This window comes from Piliocolobus tephrosceles, chromosome 1, assembly GCF_002776525.5.
Source record: "Piliocolobus tephrosceles isolate RC106 chromosome 1, ASM277652v3, whole genome shotgun sequence".
NCBI classification, from domain to species: domain Eukaryota; kingdom Metazoa; phylum Chordata; class Mammalia; order Primates; family Cercopithecidae; genus Piliocolobus; species Piliocolobus tephrosceles.
The window spans coordinates 218,104,884-218,127,924 of record NC_045434.1 but is presented as its reverse complement, the minus strand read 5'-3'; the positions used below and the strand labels follow the sequence as shown (position 1 = coordinate 218,127,924).

Here is a 23,041-nt window from a genome sequence, read left to right as displayed (position 1 = left end):
CGGCCTCTGTCCGGGGTGGAGGAAGGCGGATGGAAGCGGGGCAGGACGGCGGCCTCTGCCTGGGGTGGAGGAAGGCGGATGGAAGCGGGGCAGGACGGCGGCCTCTGTCTGGGGTTCTTCCAAGATGCCTGATTCTATCGACTTGGAAACATGTCTTCAGTAATTACAGAACTTAATTCTTTAAAGTCCCCTAGAAATGGAATATAAAATGAATGTATTTACAGTTGGTGGCACTGCCAGCCAGGGCTCGCCCAAGTCCCTCCAACAGAGGGCCACTGGGCCCCCCGTTACCAGTGGAAGATGTGGTCAAGACAAGAACTGGGAACAGATCTGATTTCCAGCAGCATCTCCTGCCGGGGGTGCAGGTGCCACTGTGCCGGGGCTGCCCCACGTGCAGTGGGGGCCAAGGTGAATTGGTCGCCTGCAATTCCTGAATTCTGTCTCCGGGGCTGTTAGGAGCCAGGGCCCATGGATGTAAGAAAGGAGACACAGATGTTGGGAGAGACAAGGTTAAATAAAGCCTGCAGCTCAGAACGGGAAGGGGAAGTGTGTGTGCATGAGTGACAGAGCTTACTTCCCTTGATTTCTCCCGGCTGTGTCCACTGACAGTCGGCCACAGTGACCCACCCAGCAGCGATGGGCATGAGCCCTACAGCGCTGTCCTGAGACATCCAGTCCCACTAATGGGAACCAGGCCTCTGTGACCAGATGGCTGATTCCAGGTCCAGGGCAGGAATGCAGCAAACAGGAGGGAACTCTCTGAGGCTGCGTGGGTCTCATCCAGGCCTCAGGGGCCCAGCTGAAGAGTCTGCCATAGGCCAGAGCTGGGATAATTCACGCATCACTAAGCATGGTAAATGCAGTGACTGGAACACATCAAATAATTTAAATCCATGGTTCATAATGACACTACAGACAAAACAAAACAAATTAGCTGCCATGGAAGATGCTAGTGACCCAGCTAACTCTTCTGAAAACCAGTAAACCAAGGAAAAGAATTAAACCTTCATTCTACCTTTCCAGTAGAAAGTCTAACCCAGGGCAACCACAGAGTGGATGAGCTTCTGCTTAGAGGAATATCCCAGCAGATGAACGAAGGAGGGATGACAGAATGAGGCCCCTCCGGAGCCAGTGGGTTAGGCCCTGAGCATCAGCAGCTGCCGCCGTCAGACACATCACGCGTCTCCTGGGGGACACCCCAGCATTGCCTGTGAAGCGGCCACACCCACACCGAGCCTGTGCACACCTGATGAGGCCAGAGATCCAACCTCCTGTTTACAGGAAGTACAGGGACAGAGAAACACGTTAAGCACCCCCAAGGGGACGTAGTCAGCAGATCCAGACGATGGTAAGCCCTATGGGGCAAACAGTCTCCTTCCTTTGCCAAGTGAATCGTAAGAAAAACAACTGAAGAGAATGAACTTGTTCAAAACAGACCAACCAGGCACCGTGTATGGGCCTTCTATGGATCCCGGCAGTCAAACGCTTCTGAGCTGACGAGATGCGGCAACGTGACCGATGTCTGGAAGGCTGAGGCCGCGGCTACGTAAAACAGTCCCGATTCCGAAAGCTCCGTATGGGAACATTTACAGATAGAACAACACGCTGTCTGGGTTGGCTTCAACGTTACACGAGAGGGAAGCACGTGGGGGCACGGGAGAAGCAAGACTGGCTGAGCTGCTAGTTGCTCAAGCTCAGTGACCGGTACAAGGGAGAGTCCGGAGGGTTTCTGTCACTTTTCTGTGTACTTTGTGATGCGTTTCAAATTTTGAGAGACAGAGACCGACAGACAGACAGACAGAGCCAGATAACTGGGTAGACACTGTGGCTGAGACTGGCTGGGGGCTGTCTTCTCTGTTTGGTGTGTGAGTTTCCCGTGGTTAAGAGAAAGCTACAGTGGCTGGGTTGGAGCCATCTTGCTGAAAAGCTGGGACAAGGGGAGGCAGCAGCAGGACACAGTGATACGCAGCAGGTGGCAGGAGCTAAGGAGGTTGGAGTGGAAGTGGCTGAGCCAGATTCCAAAACTGGGTCCTGAGCAGGGCCCCAGGACTCAGCATTTGCTGCCTGGCATAAAGAGGGCACCGCCAGCCCATCGTGTCGGACAGGGCCAGAATAACTGCCACGGAGCCTTGCACACCCACGTCCCTCCTCGTCGCCTCCAATGCCAGAGGAGCCGGGCACATGGGGAAGCGGAGGGTGGGCATGTGCGAGCCAGCCGTCCCCACTAAGCCTGCGGAGTCACAGTGCAGCGCACTGGGGCCGGGAGGAGAGCTTGGAATCAGGTAGGAAGGAGAATCGTTTACCCAAACAGGCCTAGGTTTTACTAGGCAAAAGGGACTGCAGTGCTACAGAATCTGGCCAAGGTGTCACTGAGGGCCTCAGTATCTGGATAAAGGCAATGACCAGAACAAAATAAAACCATCTCATGCTTGTATCCCGGTGACACAGGCTGGGCCTCAGTGAGTTGAGGCTCCTTGACAAACCATTTGTAAACATAGGGAAGGAAATCATGTGAACACGTAGCTAAACGGAAGAACTATTCAGACAGGGCTCAGTAGACGCTGTCTACTCCCTGAACACTCGTGTGCTGTACTCTGTGGCTGTGGTCCAGCACTAACACCACCACCATCACCGTCACCACCACTGCCACCACCACCGTCATCCACAGGTGTGTCACCTACTTCACTGGCCCCTTCCCCCGCTAGGCCCCTCACCTCTTCTCCAGGGCTGAAGTTCTCATGGCACAGAGGACACCGGTTTGCCAGCTTCTCTGGTTTGGCAGCTGAAATGATTTCAAAAAGACTCAGTCACTCCCTGAATGACAGGTGACAAGACATGCTGCTGGCCTGCCCACAGGTGCTCTTTAGTTCACCAAGCCCTTGCAGAGGCCCAAGAGCAGTGGCACCTCCTCCAGGAGGACACCTGGTGACCCGAGGGCACGGGAGCCTGGGAAGAGGTACTCACGGTTGCACTCCTTGTTTTTTATGTGTCTGGGCAGCTCTTCCTTGAAAACAGCCTCGCTGCAACGGTAACACTTTCCAAACCCGTCTTTTTTGTCACATTCTGTCAGCAAGTGCTCCGTCAGGCTGGATATCTCCACCACCTGGATTTTGAAATACAGAGCGAAGCATGTTGCTGAGAAAGCTGAAGCGCCCTCTGGCCAGCCTGCAGAGCCTGTGGGCGCCTCCCTCTGCCCAGGGAAATCTGTGTCACCTGTGCATGAAGTGAGCCACAGGCTTCTATCTTTGGCATTTGCCCGCAGACTGCCTGGAGTCACTTGTGATACTTTGCTGAAGACCCCATGTCCTTCCTTTCCTGTCGCCTTAGCATCGGGCAGGGGCCACTGTAAAGGATGGGGGAAGCTACGGTCGACCTGAGTGTGAAACTTGGATGAGGACACAGAGTGGCTCAGTGGTTATACGTGTGGCCTGGGGTTCAAATCGTGGCTCCCAGCTATTTCTAAGAATGTGCACAGAAACAGGACCACAGAAGAGTTGTAAGAGATTCTCCTGCTACGTTGGTGTCTCTGGCAGGAATGACTTGTGTCACAGGACTTGACACACTGTGAGCCAGTCCAACCTCTTTTCTTCATAAATTACCCTGTCTTAGGGATTTTTTGTTTTTTTTTTGAGACAGAGTTTCACTCTTGTTGCCCAGGCTGGAGTGCAATGGTGCAATCTCGGCTCACCTCAACCTCTGCCTCCTGGGTTCAAGCGATTCTCCTGCCTCAGCCTCCCGAGTAGCTGGGATTACAGGCATGCGCCACCACGCCCGGCTAATTTTGTATTTTTAGTAGAGATGGGGTTTCTCCATGTTGGTCAGGCTGGTCTTGAACTCCTGACCTCAGGTGATCCGCCCGCCTCGGTCTCCCAAAATGCTGGGATTATAGGCATGAGCCACTGTGTCCAGCCAGGTATTTCTTTATAGTAATGTAAGAAAGGCCTAATATAGGGGATCGGGGAAGACTTCTTACACAGGACACAAATAGCATGAACCATGAAAAACATGGGTAAGGTAGGCAATGCTAACATTAAAAATGAGTCTTCCTCAAGACACTTAAGACAGTGAAGATGCATGCTGTGCAGTGGGAGCAGGTGGTCACAATTCATGCGACTGACCAAGCACTCACATCCACATGGATAAAGAATGGCTCCAAACCAATAAAAACACATGGACAACCCGAGGTGAATGGGTGAGAAACCAGAAGGTGCTTTGCAGGAGGACAGCCAATGCCCGCAGACAAAAGGACGGGTGCTCCACCTCATCTTCACCAGGGACAGGCACACTGGGCACCTGCCAAGGCAGCAGGAAGCGTGGCCGCAGGGGCACTGTGGGAAGGGAGGCAGTGCCCATGCTGCTGGTGGCAGTACCTGGGCACAATCCCTTTGGAGCACTCCTGGGCAGCCCCACTGAGCATCAGCACACCCCGCAATCCCACGACACATTGTGAACCCTAGAAAGTGCATTCCCGTGCATCCTGGAAGACACCAGAACGCTGTGGCAACATCGCTCGTCATGGTCCCAAACTGGACACAGCCCTCGTGCACAGCAGCAGATGGATGAAGGCGCTGTGGACACGACAAAGCAAGCAATCCAACATGACACCACATGGTTCTGTTTCTACAAAGCTCAAAGAGCAAGGAGCACCCATTTGTGGTGTCAGAAATCAGGCCCCTGCTGACTCCGGGAAGAGCCCTGAGGGGAGGTGGCGGCACAGCATGTTTACGGTTCACTGGGCTGTCATATGGAATGACTCGCATGCGTTTTTTCAGGGGTGTGTTAAGTTTCAGTTACTTTTCTCACAACCTCTCTGAAAATACTAAGCCTTGGGACAGCTTTGTGACTCGGTCTTTCAACAGTCAGGTGTTCATGCTCATGCAAGCTGCTGGGCAGCTGTGCCCCTGGCCTGACCTGTTTGCAGTGGTCACATCTTGTCAGCATGAGACAGTGCTTCCAGTAGTGGAGATCAAGACCTTCTTCTGTGAAGGATTCACTCCTTTCCCCACAAAAAATACACAAACTGAAAGGAAAGAAAAGCAGGAAATAAAGGTAAGGATCTAGTTCCACTGATGGCCGTTCTGCTCCCACGTCCCGAAATTCCGCAGTCCCTGTGTTGTTTGCAGTTTCCCTCTCATTCCGCACTGCCTCAGTTTGCTCTGCGGGGCCTGGGCTGGGCCTCCCTTGCGGGCAGCAGTGGAGGCTGGGTGTGCCATGTGTTAAAGCACGATGAGAAAGCCCTCGCCAAGGAGGTACCTGAAATCAACGGGCGTACGATCCTTCCAGACTTTCACTCAGCATCATCAAGCAGAAAGGATATTTTAAGTTACAATAAAAAGATAAGACAAAGACCCTACATTCTTATAGATCTGTCCTGGCTGCTGTAGAGTAAAAAGAATTTTGCTGCTGTGATATTCTGTGCCTGTTACAACAGTTTTGACAAACAGACTGGCAGCTTCCATCGGGGCAACAGAGGGAAAGTTGTCTTCACTGACTCGGAGTGGATGCTGGTTAGTGGGGAAGGCACATTTCCTACCTTTTACGATGACTACGAAGGGCCAACTAGGGAGGACGTGTTCCCTTTCCAGGGTTTCTGTGTGGCTCCTCGCCCTGACCATTGTACAGTGGGTGGAAGACAGCGCGACTCACTTATCTAGATAGTGCTCATCCGGGATTCCCAGAGCTTCGGCAGGGGCTGCTTTCCCTCCTTGAATGTCTGAAGAGATTAAAACAATTTAAATAACTTTTTATAGAAATGATTTTCAAAATTTTAGTAAGCAGTTTGATGTGAGCTATAAAACCATGACACAAGTGAAAAGGTAGCCGTGTTTTCCATTCAGCTGGGAGACGGCTGAGGTGCAGCAGGTGTGCAGCGATACTTGCTATGGACAGAAGCCGTTTCCACACGGAGCTTCCACGACATGCATTTACACACCCCGATTCTTTACACACCCCGATTCTTTGTGCACCCCAGTTCTTTACATACCCTGATTCTTTGGCTTCACAGCATCACTTTCTTTTTCCTAAGACACAAAAACAGTAAGGTCAGGGACAAAGGGCTGCAGTGTGAGTGTGAATGACAGCCTGCTGAGGATACATTTTGATCACGAAAGCACATTTCTGGGTTTTGTTTTAGAATTTCTACTGGCTGGGCAAGGTGGCTCATGCCTGTAATCCCAGCACTCTGGGAGGCCAAGGTGAGTGGTGGATTGCTTGAGCTCCGGAGTTCAAGACCAGCCTGGACAACATGGCAACCAAAGCCCTGTCTCTACAAAAAATACAAAACTTAGCCGGGTGTGGTGGTGTGCCCTGTAGTCCCAGCTACTCAGGAGGCTGGGGAGGGAGGATCACTTGAGCCTGGAAGGTGGAGGCTGCAGTGAGCTGACATCATGTCACTGCACTCCAGCCTGGGCGACAGAGTAAGACCCTGTCTCAGAATAAAAAAATAAAAAAAAAGAATTTCTATCAAAAAATAACTCTTGGAAAGAGGAATCAATATGCCCTGTCTTCAAAAGAGGCATGGATACTCCCTCTCCCCTTCTCTCGTAAGCCCCTCCCCTTGGGCCCTCAGCCCTGCCACTCTGTGGAGATAACTCTTGTGGCCACAGATCCCTTCCACCTGGCCTCCCAGTGGCTCATGACGCACCTGGGTGCCCTTTTCTGTCAGGTAACTCCTAAGCTCGTCCCAGCAGCCCTCCTAGTCTTGAGAGACCCCATCACGTCTTCTCCCTGCCCCTCAGACTCCCCAGCACCACCGCAGTCTCCGTCAACACTGAAAACCGCAGGGGACACACCATCTCAGTGTGAGGGTGCTGAGGGGACTCCCTGAGACTTTCAGGCTTGAGGGGAACAGGAACAAGTTGGTCGCTCTATAGGTGACACTTAAATGATGCATTATAAAGAAGAATACTGTCTATTACACTTATAGAAAATTCAATTTTACATGCTAGTAATTTCTCTCAAACTCAACCACTGACTGTGGAAAACACATGCAGCAGTGCGATTCTAGTTCCACAGACACCCACCCTGCCCCCCAAAAGAGCACAGGTTTATTCCTATTATCATTATTTTTAGACAGGGTCTCACTCTGTTGCCTAGGCTGTAAGTGGTGCAAATACAACTTATTGCAGCCTTGGGCTCCTGGGTACAAGCCATCCTCCTGCCCCAGCCTCCTGACTAGCTGGGATTACAGGTGCTCACCACCATGTCTGGCTAAGTTTTTTTTTTTTTAAGTTTTAGTAGAGATGAGGTCTCACTGTGTTGCCCAGGCTGGTCTTGAACTTCTGAAATCAAGTGATCCTGCTGTCTCAGCCTCCCAAAGTGCTGTGATTACAGGAGTGAGTCACTGTGGCCAAGAGTCTGATTTTAGAACCAGAAAAGGACTTAATACGTAAATTCTGAAAGTTCTGGAGATGGATGGTGCTGATGATTGCACAACAATGTGAGAGCACCCCATGCTACGGCAGTGTGCACTTAAAATGCTAAGATTTACACTCTGCGTATTTCACCCCAATAAAAAAAGAGAAAAAACCATCCCATCCCGTCATTCTCCTGGGAGAGGCCTTCACCAGGCCCTGTGTGGAGGCGCAGGCCTGTACTGGCCTCGAGGCCCCAGCACCCCATGGCCCCTAGCACCTTGCAGCAGGGACCCACTGCCTGGGTCTTTCTCCCTTGTCTGCTCCTCCCTGGAGCCCCAGCTCCATGAGGGCGGGACTTTGCTTTGCTGCCTGCTGTATTTCCACAGCCAGATGGTGCCTGGCACAGAGAGGCGCTCCATAAACACCGAGCCAATGAGCAGGAGCTGCAGGCTCTCAGGATAGCTGTGTGGAGGCTGTGTGGAGGCTGTGCAGCCCGTCAGCACAGGCGACCCCCGGACAGACAGCGCTGTGCAGCCCGTCAGCACAGGCGACCCCGGGACAGACAGCGCTGTGCAGCCCGTCAGCACAGGCGACCCCGGGAGAGACAGTGCTGGGAACAACAGCTCCTGGATGGCTGCTACATCAGGGGCCACTGCCACCAGGTCCTGGGCTGTGGTGAGGCAGGTGGGAGGCAGGAGCCTGGCAATGGACTTAGTATGTGCTAGCTCATGGCTGGAGGAAAGCCCTTCAGTTTGTGACATCCGTGTCCTTGTTTGTGTACTCATCACAATGAGTGTGTGCTGAGCCACTGAGGGTCACTGAGCACACAAAAGTCGTCCACACCACGATGTGGACCTGAGCCAGAGCATCCCCCATCCTAAGGTCTACCTGCCTCCTTCTGCCTCTTGTGTCTTTTTCTGATTGTGACTCTGACGTTCCAACATTTGGTGGAAATGTCACTGTGACTTTTTGCCATAGGAAGTTCAGCATATATTCAGTCACATTGGATCTTTTTTCCCCATTTGTACCCATTTCTTCTTTTAAAAATCTGTGGTAAGAACACTTGACATGAGCTCTGCCCTCTGAGCAGCTCTGGGTGAGCTGTGCAGCCGAGTGGGCTGCAGGCCTGAGGTGCCAGCAGGTGCCAGAACTCATTCACTTGGCATGGCTGAAACCTCAGGTCTGTGGAACAGAAACTCCCTGTGTTCTGCTGCTTCTTATTTCTTCTTTTAAAGCAAATTTTCTATCAACTGAAGGAAACTTCATCATAAAATTAGTGTTATGAAGCTAATTCATATCCCAGAAGCAGGGAGGTTGAAAAGGAACACATTTATATTCAACCAAATATTTGTTCCCAGTACACATAACACCCCCATAGGCTTAAAGAGTAAGGGTTCACGGAAACAGAATGTTTACCTGAAACCTTCCCTTTTTAATGTGCTGAAGCAGACCTTTATAGTCAAGCTGATTTTTCTCCTTTGTCTCTGAAGGTGGCTGGAGAGCTGTGGAGGAGAGCAGCTCTGTGCCCACAGCCCCTGGTCCCTCCCTAAACCTATGCAGCAGCTCACATCAATTCTGACAGAGGATGGAGGGGCAGGAGGAGTATCTGCCACCCAATTCCACCTCTCCATGGAGGGCTTCTGTCATCTACCCCAAAACTAACCTAAAAAAACAGAAGGAATCAAGATGCTCATTTGCATAATTCCATGAAAAATCAGTCAAGTATGATGTGGATCTATTACAGCAAAATACATCGCAGCTAAAAGCACACAGGTGAAAGACGTGTTTACTCCCAACCTGAACTTCAGCCTGAATTTCTTTCAGTGCTGCCAGCTGCCCTTGTACAGCTTTTATTTCTTCTTTCTTTTGTTTTTCTGCTTCTTCTGTAGCCGCTTTTCTCCGTGCCTGCTAAGAAAATTATTTTTCCATTAGAATAGCTTGTTAGGGTAATCTTAGAAACTGGGAGACAAACTAGGGCATATCAACTATATTTCTTATAAATTATAATATTCACTAAGACTAATAACAAGTTAGAAGCAAATCTTTTCCATGGATTTCATCGGTGTTTATTGATAGATAAACCCGCCATGTTCTCACGGCTATCATTATTCCGTTTGCAGCCTGGGAACCTGAGGTTCTCAATGGCAGAAAGTGGAGGAGCCAGGATCTGAATGCAGGAACCTGTTCTTAGCCTGTACGCCTGGGCTTCCCATACACATGGCTACTTCAATTTACATATTTACTTATTTATGTACCAAGTAACTTCTTCAATATAGGATGAGGTCATAACTTCACCACAGTTAACTCACCCTCATCTCCGCATCTGTAGCTCTGCCATCTATTTTAGCAAATCCCTCAAAAAGTGTTTTGTAGAGAATGTTCTTGCGTGTGTTGTTGTCGTCTGCAGGAAGGTACTCCAGAATGGAAGCCTGGTGCTGTCTGTACATGTCCAGAATAATTCTAACTGCCGTCTCGCGGACCTCATACACTCTATGCTCCAGGGAACTCACTGAAAACTAAAGTTGGGAGGGGCTCTTGTTAATGATTCTTAAAATAAAATTAATTTCTGGCCGGGGGAGGTGGCTCAAGCCTGTAATCCCAGCACTTTGGGAGGCCGAGACGGGCGGATCACGAGGTCAGGAGATCGAGACCATCCTGGCTAACCTGGTGAAACCCCGTCTCTACTAAAAAATACAAAAAAAAACTAGCCGGGCGAGGTGGCGGGCACCTGTAGTCCCAGCTACCTGGGAGGCTGAGGCAGGAGAATGGCGTAAACCCAGGAGGCGGAGCTTGCAGTGAGCTGAGATCCGGCCACTGCACTCCAGCCTGGGCGACAGAGCGAGACTCCATCTCAAAAAAAATAAAAATAAAAATAAAAAAAAATTAATTTCTTTTAGCATACAAAAAAGGTACATTATAAACATTTGAAAAATAAAGAAAAGAGAAAACATCCATATTAAGTATTATGCGGTACTTCAAACCTAAAACCTCACGGATCTACCGTCTCGATGTAAGCCGTGCTATACTTTCATCACGCGTGTTTTGGATCTTTGTAAGAAACAGAACACTGTGGCTATAGTGTAATTCCACCCCACCGTGCGTCTCCAGGGCCCATGGTCTCTCATCCCCCTTGGAGGTGTGCACTTCTGTGTAGCCGATGTGCAGATTTCAGGTTTTTGGATTTGCGATCCAAACCAGTAAATATAATGGAAGTATTCCAGAATCTGAAAACAATCTGAAATCCTTAACACTTATGGTCTTAAGCATTTCAGATCAGGGGCTTCAACCTGCGCCTGATATTCTCCATCACACTGCTGTTATTGTCTCTTAAAGACAAAGAAATGTTTTTTATGATTTGTTTCTCTCCACGAATAAGGATCTGTACACACCATGTACCACCGAGTAGGATTAGACAGCAGGACGCATGTGGGGGCCCCCATTTGTTGGATGAAACACTGGCTATTTTTCTGAAATCAGTCTCACCCATTCCTTCAACAAACGTTGATGAGACCCTTGCCATGCTCCAGGCACTGTGGTGAGTGCCAGGCCAGGTGGTGTGTCACACGCGAGGTCCGCTTACCTTCATCACGTTGTCAATGGTGAAGCCTGAGCTCCCAGTGCCCAGGTCTTTCAGCAGCCGGGCAAGGAGGCCCATCTGACTCATTGCCAGGTGAACTGAAGAGTTTGCTTTCAATGGCTGCACCAGGTAGGATGGAATAATTTGGAGAGACTTAACTTCTTTAAACAAGGCCATTTCCTATGAAAGACAACATAATTTGTTAATTTTTACTGCAAAATGCTGGAGGCAGTTTAGTACAATGCAGCATGATCTTAAACTAAACACTGAAGGAAAAAATAGGGAAATACAGAATGATATGACAAAGAGCAACAAGAGCACCGATCTGTAAGCTTGTATTTCTATTTAAAACATAACAACGATTAGAAATGAAAACCTGAGTCACAGGAAATAAAACCATGAAGAATAAAACAATTTTATGTGTAACGAAAGCTCTTCAGAAGCGTAACTGAAAACTTGAAGGTTTCTGTTCTCAGTACTCTTCAGCTTCAAGGAAGAGGTTTTCTCATTTCTAAAATTCTAAAAGAAATTATAGTTGTTGCTAGAATCATTGTTATTTTAGTGTTTATTAAATGTCAGCCAAGAGTGTATGATTCTGCAGTGATATGGTTACTAGTGGATTAAGACGGAAAAAAATGTAAGTACCATTACTTATTTTAATGTCTCTAAACAAACAAGTCTTTCTGTAATTAAGATATTTATCACTTGATTAACCAGATACAAAGAAAAAAATAAGATGTTGAAGCATTAAGTTGCAATCAGAAATAAACCTGTTTCCAATAGGTCTGTAGGTCCCATCATCTAAAATAATCTCTCATCTTGCTGGCCCAATTCACTCTGTATTTGGGCCTGTGAGTGACTCTGTATAAATCTAAAAGCGAAGAGAAGAAGAGCATTCTCCAGGGCAGTTTGGACAGTAAACTCCTTAATGACAAACAGATGCTGTGAGTGTATCCAGTCTGCTAACCGGCACACTGGTGCACAACAATTGTAACCCTCGACAGATTGCCTTAAGGTTATCTGAAATAGAACATTTTAGCACCACCAAACTGCTCAGAAATTAATGCGGCTTAAAAACAATTAAATGAAGCAATAACATGTGCTCGTCTGCAACATATCTTTTGAAAGATGAGCCTCCCCACCCCCAAATTCTAGCTGTCTTAACCAGAGTGTATCGTAGCACATCAGCATGACAGCATTTATTCTTACTTTTTATTAGCATTTGTCTTCCTTATCTACTCTGAAAATTTAGGTTTATTAAATGAAACCAGATCTGTGGTTACTCATATTTTAGAGAAATGACCTCTTTGGATTCTTTTGAGACACAGTCTTGCTGTCACCAAGGCTACAGTGCAGTGGCGAGATCACAGCTCACTGCAGCCTCAACCACCGGGGCTCAAGCCTCTCACCTCGGCCCTCCGAGTAGCTGGGACGACAGGGCTGCATCACCATACCTGGCTAATTTTTGTGTTTTTTGCAAAGACAGAGTCTCACTATGTTGGCCAGGCTGGTCTCAAACTCCTGGGCCCAATTGATCTGTCCACCTTGGTCTCCCAAAGTGCTGGGATTATGGGTGTGAACCACCCCGCCTGGCCTGGATTCTTTTTTTTTTTTTTTTTTTGAGACGAAGTCTTGCTCTGTCGCCCCGGCTGGAGTGTAGTGGTGCGATCTTGGCTCACTGCAAACTCCGCCTTCCAGGTTCGAGCAATTCTCCTGCCTCAGCCTCCCAAGTAGCTGGGACAACAGGCATGCGCCACCACACCCGGCTAATTTTTGTATTTTTAGTAGAGAAGGGATTTCACCAGGTTGGCTAGGATAGTCTCGATCTCCTGACCTTGTGATCCACCTGCCTCAGCTTCCCAAAGTGCTGGGACTACAGGCATGAGCCACCTCGCCCAGCCTGGCCTGGATTCCTTTTTTAAGAAGGATCTGCACATCATAAAATTTTGTGTAAAACTTAATTCATAAGCTTTCTTAAGCCCCAAAGGGAGAGTCTTAAGAACTCCTAGACTAGATGAATTCATTAGCTAGTTTAAAGACAGCAAAACATATTTTCACATTATGGTATATAACTGTGTGCCCCCAAACTCATACATTTATCTCTATCTCAATATTTCCCATAATATCTAGGCTAGAGGAGGCATGTTTGGTGAAAGAATGAAAATATTTCAATTAAGACAGTTGTATCTTTTATTTCTTTACCCTCAAATTTTCTATTTTGATATCATTTTCCATTTTTATTTATTTAAAAAATTAATGGCATATATTGGATAAAAGAAACATTGGAAAAACCCAATTGTAGATTTTAACCGAAGTTTATGTTTAAGACAAAACTGACCTTTTAGAGCATAAGGAAAGCGTGATGGCGAATCCCTGAGAATAATGTTAACTGAGTAGAGACAGAATCTTGTAAGGTGTTAAGAAAGCCAGAGAGCTACACGAATATGTTTATCATCTATGGTTTCAAAAGTCGTGGTGAAGTTCAGACCTGAATAAAATTTGCAGCTGTCACACGGAGACGGGCAGAAGAATCTCCAGTTCTGGTGAGCAAAATGGGAATGGTCCTCTCCACACAGTGAGCTGTTTCAAGTTTACTCAGTTTATGTTTAGGAATATATTGTGTAATGATCATTTTCAACAATTTCAAAGAAGCCTGAAAGACCTAAGAGAAAAGGGATAAACACAGATGAGTTACTACAGTGGAATTCTACCAAGAGGAAACATGGAATTTACTATCAGTAATACATATGAACTTTATATTGAAAATGATGTCTAGTCTGAAAGGCTGAAAATGGCAAACTGAAAACTGCTCTCTAAACACAGTACCTTGCATATAGAGGATGCTCTTATTTCACTGTCATAAATCACTCCCCATCTTCCCTTCACACCGAGTATCTAACAGCCCTGCTTCAATGGGTTAGCCCAAATCTTCCCTTCACAACAAGTAACTAACAGCCCTGCTTCAATGGGTAAGCCCAACTGTGCAATGTCCATTTTTTTTTTTTTTTTTTGGAGACGGAGGAGTCTTGCTCTGTCGCCCGGGCTGGAGTGCGGTGGCCGGATCTCAGCTCACTGCAAGCTCCGCCTCCCGGGTTTACGCCATTCTCCTGCCTCAGCCTCCCAAGTAGCTGGGACTACAGGCGCCCGCCACCTCGCCCGGCTAGTTTTTTGTATTTTTAGTAGAGACGGGGTTTCACCGTGTTAGCTAGGATGGTCTCGATCTCCTGACCTCGTGATCCGCCCGTCTCGGCCTCCCAAAGTGCTAGGATTACAGGCTTGAGCCACCATGCCTGGCCTGTAATGTCCATTCTTAAGGCCCACTCAGCATTAGAAAAACAGTAACTCTCAACCTCATCGGGTTTCATGCAAAGTGAGAACACAAACTGAAGATGTGCTGGCACTGAACCAGGCCTCCACAAACACCTGGCTTTGCAGAACTGTTGCTCGAGACCAGAGACAATGACCCAAACAAAGGCAGATTTCCCAGACCCTTCATGTAAGATCAGTTGCACAATATAGCTCTTGCTAGAGAGCCTCATTTCCTAGTGATTCTATCGAGTTACAGTTGGTGACCATGTCAATGACCAACTGGTCCTCTCTCAAGCTGCTCTGGCCTTCTGTGGTACGGCACATGATCTCGTCCATGGATGCTGGAGCCAGCACCAGCTGAGGGCACTCACAGAGGTCACAATGTCCTTTATGGCTCTTCTAATGAGAAAGATGGATGCTCTCAGTGTGTTCTTTAAATCTTCTTTTGGGGTTCCAACAGGCATTTCCATCAACTTCTTATACAAGGCAAGCAGTGCATCCTCTCGGTAGGACCACGTCTTAGAATAGGCCCCAGCAACCTACCACAAAACAGGCAGCATTTGCATGACATCACACAACCACCCTCCAATACTACACAACTTGAAGGCTTTTTTTTTTTTAAACTAAGATGATTCATTTCTAGTAACAGAACTTTTATAAACTGATTCATTTCTAGTAACAGAACTTTTACAAATAAATATGCATATTTAGAGAAATAATTTTTTCTGATAAGGAAATATTAAGTGCTCCAAGGGAAATATCTTTTTTTTTTTTTTTTGAGACGGAGTCTTGCTCTGTGGCCCAGGGTGGAGTGCAGTGGCACTGTCTCAGCTCACTGCAAGCTCCACCTCCCGGGTTCATACCATTCTCTTGCCTCAGCCTCCCAAGTAGCTGGGACTACAGGGGCCCGCCACCACACCCAGCTAATTTTTGTATTTTAGTAGAGATGGGGTTTCACCGTGTTAGCCAGGATGGTCTCAATCTCCTGACCTCGTGATCCGCCCGCCTCGGCCTTCCAAAGTGCTGGGATTATAGGCGTGAGCCAGTGCGCCCAGCCTCCAAGGGAAATATTTTAAAGCTGAGAATGAGGTGAAAATCCTACTCATTTCTTTTTTTTTTTTGAGACAGAGTCTCACTCTGTCGCCCAGGCTGGAGTGCAGTGGTGCGATCTCGGCTCACTGCAACCTCCGTCCCCCAACGGGTTCAAGCAATTCTCCTGCCTCAGCCTCCTGAGTAGCTGGGATTATAGGCACCTGCCACTGTGCCTGGCCAATTTTTGTATTTTTAGTAGAGATGGGGTTTCACCATCTTGGCCAAACTGGTCTTGAACTCCTGACCTCGTGATCCACCCGCCACAGCCTCCCAAAGTGCCAGGATTATAGGCGTGAGCCACTGAGCCCGGCCAACACTACTCATTTCTATGAGGAGATACTTCCATGCTATCATTTTGTGCTGGAATTAGCTGGTGTTCGGAAGAGAGCAGGTGTTTAATATAATACAAAGTCCATGAATGCCAGAAGGACACCCAGGGTGAAATGAGTTCTCACTGATACATCTTAGCTCATGTTTTTGCTGTTTTACATAATTCACAATTTACAGAAGGGCCAGGCACGGTGGCTCCTGTGTAATCCCAGCACTTTGGGAGGCCAAGGCCAGGAGTTCAAGGCTACAGTGAGTTATGATCATGCCACTGTACTCCACCCTGGGTGACAGAGCGACACTGTTTCCTAAAAAAAAAAAAAAAAAGTTAATAAAAGACTTTCCAATCCAGCGAGAACAAAGGGAAGTCAACAATATTACAAATGCAAAGCCCTGGGCATTTTCCCTCCTTGATGTGTAAGTACACAGAGGTGTGCATACCATATAGCCTTCCCTCCCCTCTGCCCCCAACTGTTTTTTTTTTTTTTTTTTTTTACCAAGGTTTCTCCCAACACATCGATGGCAGAGCTGGCTTCTCTCAAGGCCTTCTCGGTTAAGGGCTCTGGCTCCCCTGACAAGCCTCCCCTCCGAGCATCACTGATGTCTGCATCACTCATTTCCGGCTCCACCACTGCCTCCCCGTGATGCTTACGAATAGCTGGAAGAGGCCGCTCATCATAGGGCAGGGACTCTGCCTGCAGTGAGCGAAGGAGAGAGGAAAGTGCTGGGGAGCTCCATGGGTCGCATTCTCCAATGCACCTCTCACGGGCAGGCTCACTGCGCTTACTTACCTGATCTGCAAGATGTTATTTTGCTAAATATCAGTATCATCAGATTAGAATAATTTATACAACAAAGAGGATATAATTGAAAAGATTAGATGAGGCTTTCTGTTCCTTTCTAAACTCATTATAGACCTAATAAAAAAAGCAAGGTAGATTCCGCCTCAATGGAGATTACTAAAGTAAAGGCTATTACATCTTTTTTTCTGACAAGATCTCTGATATGTTCTTAGTTTATTGCTTAGAAATAAGCATCAAGCCTGATTTTAATAAACATGCTCACAAGGTGTTCTTAGTTTATTGCTTAGAAATAAGCATCAAGCCTGATTTAATAAGCATGGTCACAAGGTGTCACTAGGTGTCTACTGCTTATGTGGCTATGTTCTCACTCAGTACTATGGCTCCTAGAATGGAACAGAGGTGGGTCTGGCTGGGGTGCACTCATGCACTCCATGCATGGGAACAGCACCTGGCATAACACAGGTCCTCTACAAATATCCAAGTAAAGTGAACGCCAATCTGAAACAGAATTACCTACATTGGTCTTTGGATGAGGATCTGTGGCAGGGAGTAACTGGTCTACTGCAGAATGCTGAGGAGAAATAGTTAGAGAATATGATGAAGGCTTTTCCTGAAGGAAAGGTTCTGCAAACTGGTTTTCTGTTCCTCTTTCTTCCAGTTGTGGTAGTGAGGGCACTGGCTTTTGGTGGCGAGGACTGTCAGAACGAGCGAGGGGCCAGAGGGGCAAATCAAGAGGTCTTCGCATCTAGGGAACAAAAAGGGACATTTAATTTCAAATGCCAGTGCCACGACAGACATATCCATCTCATTCCTCCAGATGAGTAAGACTTTTTTTTTTTTTTTTTTTGAGACAGAGTCTTGCTCTCTCACCCGGGCTGGAGTGCAGTAGCCGGATCTCAGCTCACTGCAAGCTCCGCCTCCCAGGTTTACGCCCTTCTCCTGCCTCAGCCTCCCGAGTAGCTGGGACTACAGGCGCCGCCACCTCGCCCGGCTAGTTTTTTGTATTTTTTAGTAGAGACGGGGTTTCACCGTGTCAGCCAGGATGGTCTCGATCTCCTGACCTCGTGATCCACCCGTCTTGGCCTCCCAAAGTGCTGGGATTACAGGCTTGAGCCACCGCGCCCGGCCTGAATAAGACTTTAGAAAGCTGTGCTGGAAGAGGCTCCTTGGCACAATGAAAAGTTTCAAAACCAAAGAGAAACTTCCACAGAGTAAAACCTCCTTGAAAGTCCCACACAATCAAGCTGCACTCATCTCAGGTGTCTCTCCACATTTCCGTGTGGACTACAAAAGTGACACACACACCCAACATGCTAGTGAAGGAATGAACATTTGTGCATGGAGATGTCCACACATATGTGCCCCTGAAGGAGCACGGTGGTGTGGAGAAAGCACCTGGGCTGGACCCAAGTGGACTTCTATTCAAAATCTGGCACTGCTATTCACTGTGTGTGTGCAAAGGAAAGTGATGTTGTGTAACCCAACAAGTAAAGCTGACTACACAGTTGCTGAACACTGGGCACGGTATTGAATGTTTTGGACAGGCAGGCTCATTAATGCTTATTCTTTTTACTCCCACTTGAAAGCTGATGGAAAACTGAGGCATAAAGCTGATAAGAATTAGTCTGTGATCACAGAGCTGGAATGGTGGTGCCCGGATTTGAACCCAGGCAATCCAGCTCCAGAGTGCGCTTTTTTTTTTTTTTTGAGACGGAGTCTTGCTCAGTCGCCCAGGCTGGAGTGCGGTGGTGCAATCTCGACTCACTGCAAGCCCCATCTCCCAGGTTCCCACCATTCTCCTGCCTCAGCCTCCCGAGTAGCTGGGACTATAGGCGCCCGTCACTACGCCTGGCTAGTTTTTGTGTATTTTTAGTAGAGATGGGGTTTCACCGTGTTAGCCAGGATGGTCTTGATCTCCTGACCTCGTGATCCGCCCGTCTCGGCCTCCCAAAGTGCTGGGACTACAGGCATGAGCCACCATGCCGGGCCGTGCTGTCTTTTTTTTTTTTTTTTTTTTTTGAGACGGAGTCTTGCTGGAGTGCAGTGGCCGGATCTCAGCTCACTGCAAGCTCCGCCTCCTGGGTTCATGCCATTCTCCTGCCTCAGCCTCCGGAGTAGCTGGGACCACAGGCGCCCGCCACCTCGCCTGGTTAGTTTTTTGTATTTTTTTAAATAGAGACGGGGTTTCACCGTGTTAGCCAGGATGGTCTCGATCTCCTGACCTCGTGATCCGCCCGTCTCGGCCTCCCAAAGTGCTGGGATTACAGGCGTGAGCCACCGCGCCCGGCCCTCTCTCATTTTTTAGAGACAGGGTCTTGCTCCATCACCAAGGCTGAAGTGCAGTGGCATGATCATAGCTCACTGCAGCCTCGAACTTCTGGGCCCAAGTGATCCTCCTGTCTCACTCTTCTGAGTAGCTAGGACTACAGGTGTGTGCCACCAGGCCTGGCTATTATTTATTTTTTGTAGAGACAGGGTCTATGTGGCCCAGGCTGGTCAATCCTCCTGGGCTCAAACAATCCTCCAGCCTTGGCCTCCCAAAATGATGGGATTACAGGCGTGAGCCACCATGCCTGGCCTGGAGAGTGTGCACTCTCAACTACTATTCTGTATCTCAGGATCTTCGTTTCCTAATCTGTCATGTTGGCTGAATGCCCCATCTGCATGAGTTCTAAAATCAGAGGGAGAGCACCTTATGGGAAACATGTTCTCAATACACTGAAGCTGTTAGTATTTCGCTCTCACTTGATCCTCGCAACACCGAGGGGTCAGTGGGGCAGGGTCATCACTGCCTTTTCCAAATAAGGAAGCAGCTGGAGAGATGAAGGGATGTAGCGGAAAAGCAGCAGGGCCTCGGTTTTCCTGACCCTGGCTCGTTCCCTTTCCGACTGTGAGCCTCCTGAAAGAACATGCTGAGGCAAAGCCTGCCTGACGTAGGCACAGAGCTGAGGCCATCTACGATAACTGTCCCCTGAGCACTGCAGAGTGTTTTACACTACACTTCAAAGGTATCTATCCACCTATGTGAACCACACAGTCGAATCTCTGTTCTCCTAGGCTTTCCTCCACCCCGTCCGGGCTCCTGCACCCACCAGCTCGGCATCCAGGAGGCTGTGCAGCTCCAGCTGCTCGTACACCTCAGCGCGATACTGCTCCATCTGCTGCTTCTTCTCCTTGGCGAGATCATAGTCTTCCTTCTCCACGGCACAGCGTTTCTCTACCTCATACCTCCCAAGGCGCTCACCAACCTGAAGCACAAAATGTTTGCTTTTTGTTTCAAATTTGGATCAACTCACATCAAATGCAAAGCTAATTTTTAAGAGTCATGCTTGAACCATCTTGTGAGGAGAGGGAACGAGCACAGGGAAACGGAAGGAATGGGCCACACTCATAGCAAAGTTCTGGCTGCTGTTGCTGTACTGGCATCTAATGAGCCCATGGGTTCGTCATGACTTTCGGAATAGCTGGTTTTCCTATTTTCCCATTGTACTCGGGGTCTTAGTAACGAGGTGGCTGACCCTGGCACCTGAACATGAGTCTGAAGAGGTAAAGCTTCTGCTTCCATTTACATTTTTAAAGTGCTTATCTGTCTCCATAACTTAATTTTGCTGAGATCTCTGAACTCACACTCACTTCACAGCTTTTAGTAACCGGTTTCTTTTACCATGTAGTTATTCTAAGTATACATAAAACCTATTACAGGCATAAATTAGGAACTGTTTTCTCCAAAGCCATACCTTCTGCAAATCAGCAATAGCTTGTTTTAGTTTCTTGGCATAATCATAGCGTTCCTTTTGAACGGCTTCCCGTTTTCTTTCATCTAATTTTCGTATAATCTGTGCAACTTCTGGATCTTGGTACATATCAAAAGCTAAGTCATCTAGCGGAGAAATATAGTCAGATCTCCTAAGGGAAGAAATGCATATTTTAGAGAGAGTGTCAAGCCCTAGGAGTTCTGCTCTGAAGATGCACAGTTGAGAAAATGCCCCTCCCTACCGGCCCCATCAGGGTTCACAGAGCATTTCCTGCAGGAGAAAATGGGTCTCAGAGAAGTAACGGGCCTCAGGTCACAGAGCTCCTAATTGCAAGCAGGCCTTTCTGACTCCAAAGCTCATGCTCTTGACCATGAACCAAACTGCACTTCAGGGCATCTAAGCCTTCAGTGCATTCGCTCAGAGTGCAGACTTTGGGCCCCGCCTCGTTATGGGCCCTGGGAATAGGATGGTGAATATGAATCAACTGCAGAACAAGGAGAAAAACAAAAATGAGACTAAAAACAAATAGATGACCGGGTCCCACCCTAAGAAATGTGACTAACGGGCCCAAGATGGAGTCCAGGCACCCTATTTTATAACACCACAGTATTTTTTTCTTTATTTTCTTTCTTTTGGAGGCAGAGTCTCACTTTGTTGCTTAGGCTGGAGTGCAGTGGTGCAATCTCGGCTCACTGCAACCTCCATCTCCCGGGTTCAGGCGATTCTCCTGCCTCAGCCTCCTGAGTAGCTAGGATTACAGGTGTGTGCCACCACACCTGGCTAATTTTTGTATTTTTAGTAGAGACAGATTTTCATCATGTTGGCCAGGCTGGTCTCAAACTCCTGACCTCAAGTGATCCACCAGTCTCAGCCTCCCGAAGTGCTGGGATTACAGGCGTGAGCCACTGCACCCAGCCTGTATTTTTTTCTTTGAGACAGAGTCCTGTTCTGTTGACCAGGCTGGAGTGCAGTGGCATGATCTTGGGCTCACTGCAACCTCTGCCTCCTGGGTTCAATCTATTCTCATGCCCCAGACTCCCAAATAGCTGGGACTACAGGTGTGCGCCACCATGCCTGGCTAATTTTTTGTATTTTTAATAGAGATGGAATTTCGCCATGTTAGCCAGGTTGGTCTCGAACTCCTGACATCAGGTGACCCACCCATCTCGGACTCCCAAAGTGCTGAGATTACAGGTGTGAGCCACTGTACCCGGCCAACATCACAGTATTTTTGATGAACATGATAGGTTAAGAATTGCCACCACTGAGGTTTTACTCAAAGGGTTAAGCTGTATGGTGCCAACCACCATGTCCCAGAGGAGATCAAAAACATTCCTTCAGAAATAAGCGACCTTTTGTAGTCACCTGAATAACTCATCTCTGATTAAATATGACCTCGATTCCTCCCTTCGAGCTCTATGTAGGGTCTAGAACGTAAACAATAAAGCGAGTCTCACCAAGCAACAAAACCTTACTAGACGACGAGGATTGAAGTGTCCCAGCTGCTGTGTCAACCCCATTAAACAAGCCAGCTGCTTACGGTGACTTGAACAGCCTTTGAGACAGGTACGTTTTAAGGAAAACATTCGTCATAAAAGTGTAGTTGGTGAATCTGTACTATAATGAATTCCAGTGGGGCATGGGAATAGGCCTCCTTTAAGCACTCACAGTCCCCGCTGGCATCTCCCCACCCTTGAGGTCATGGTACTTTGCTCAGAGCAGCACCACAGGCTGGTGGCTGGGACGGCACCAGCAGCTCTGAACTGTATCTAATCCCAGGGGTGACTAAAAAGCGAAACATTTTGGGGTGTCTACAAGATCACATTAACTATTTTTAGTGTAACACATATGACACTCTAAGTCACATTGCCTTGCTATCCCAGAGATGAACACAAAGACTTCATTTGATTGTAAAAATCCTTCAAAGCAAACATCATGTCCTGTGGCACCCAGTCCCAGCTCCTGTTGATTCAGCAGCAGCGTGGGGTGCCATCTACCCACTTTGGTAGAGAACCCCCAGTGGCAATGACCGGATTCCACGTCCAGCACAGGCCCGCTCATGCCAGTCACACAGCTTTTCCCAGCCCTTGCACTTAGCCTTCATAAAACTCCGGGACAGGACAGGCAAACCACAGCCTGCCATCCCACCCGGCTGATTGGATTAAGGCAAGAGATTTAAAGTCTAAATCAAAATGACAGAAAGTAGCTTTATTGGAGATACTGAGACACTAAAGACTTAATCAGTTTGGTTGTTCCTGCCCTGCTGCACTTGCTTCAGTAAGGGCAGAGTCCCAGCCGCGGTCCTTGTGAGAGGCTGGCAGGAGGGAGGCAGCCATTCACTCTCAGCGCTCCTTCCCCACAGTGCTTCCAATCCCCAGCTTGAAGGATGGGAAGAGTACTGTGATTCTTCTATTAGGCAAAGGAGGCATCTGAGGGAGAGACTGAGAGGCTGGTGTTTTTTTTTAATAGACATTACATGAATAGCCTCTACTCTCTAAGCACTCCACACTCACAAGTGTCTGTGACAGCTCTGGTCTGCACCAGGCCTGTGGGGAGGCTGGGCAGCCTCTGCAGGAGGGAAGGCTCACTGTCCACCAGGGCACACTCAGCAAATCGCACACGGCTCCTGAGCAACTGCAGAGAAAATCTGATCCACGCTGTGTACAAATAGAAAAGCCTGGATCAAGAATTAATCACTTTATGCGAGCAGTCTGTATGCAGGTAAAAGTGAAATTACACCAAACGTGGCGGACACATTTGAAATTTCTATTAAAGTTTAAGAAGTTGGCCGGGCGCGGTGGCTCAAGCCTGTAATCCCAGCAC

The 23,041-nt window shown here is 48.1% G+C and overlaps 1 protein-coding gene across 10 annotated transcripts in view; it reads right to left on the bottom strand.

Moving 5' to 3' along the window:
• CEP104 (centrosomal protein 104) overlaps nucleotides 1-23,041 on the bottom strand; it is a 44,110-nt gene that overhangs the window by 5,838 nt on the left and 15,231 nt on the right. For 6 of the 10 annotated variants that reach the window (XM_026457467.1, XM_026457465.1, XM_026457468.1 and 3 more), the window contains 14 exons: nucleotides 20,201-20,369; nucleotides 19,556-19,711; nucleotides 16,981-17,208; nucleotides 16,158-16,355; nucleotides 14,613-14,780; nucleotides 13,421-13,594; nucleotides 10,936-11,112; nucleotides 9,665-9,871; nucleotides 9,153-9,263; nucleotides 5,984-6,020; nucleotides 5,647-5,713; nucleotides 4,912-5,020; nucleotides 2,965-3,103; nucleotides 2,715-2,782 (listed from right to left, as the gene is read on the bottom strand). In XM_026457467.1, the coding sequence (XP_026313252.1) occupies nucleotides 2,715-2,782; nucleotides 2,965-3,103; nucleotides 4,912-5,020; nucleotides 5,647-5,713; nucleotides 5,984-6,020; nucleotides 9,153-9,263; nucleotides 9,665-9,871; nucleotides 10,936-11,112; nucleotides 13,421-13,594; nucleotides 14,613-14,780; nucleotides 16,158-16,355; nucleotides 16,981-17,208; nucleotides 19,556-19,711; nucleotides 20,201-20,369 (2,008 nt within the window). Of the gene's footprint in view, nucleotides 1-6; nucleotides 191-2,714; nucleotides 2,783-2,964; nucleotides 3,104-4,911; nucleotides 5,021-5,646; nucleotides 5,714-5,983; nucleotides 6,021-9,152; nucleotides 9,264-9,664; nucleotides 9,872-10,935; nucleotides 11,113-13,420; nucleotides 13,595-14,612; nucleotides 14,781-16,157; nucleotides 16,356-16,980; nucleotides 17,209-19,555; nucleotides 19,712-20,200; nucleotides 20,370-23,041 lie in introns of those variants that run through there. The other 4 variants (XM_026457469.1, XM_023215188.3, XM_023215191.3 and 1 more) reach the window with 3 other exon arrangements.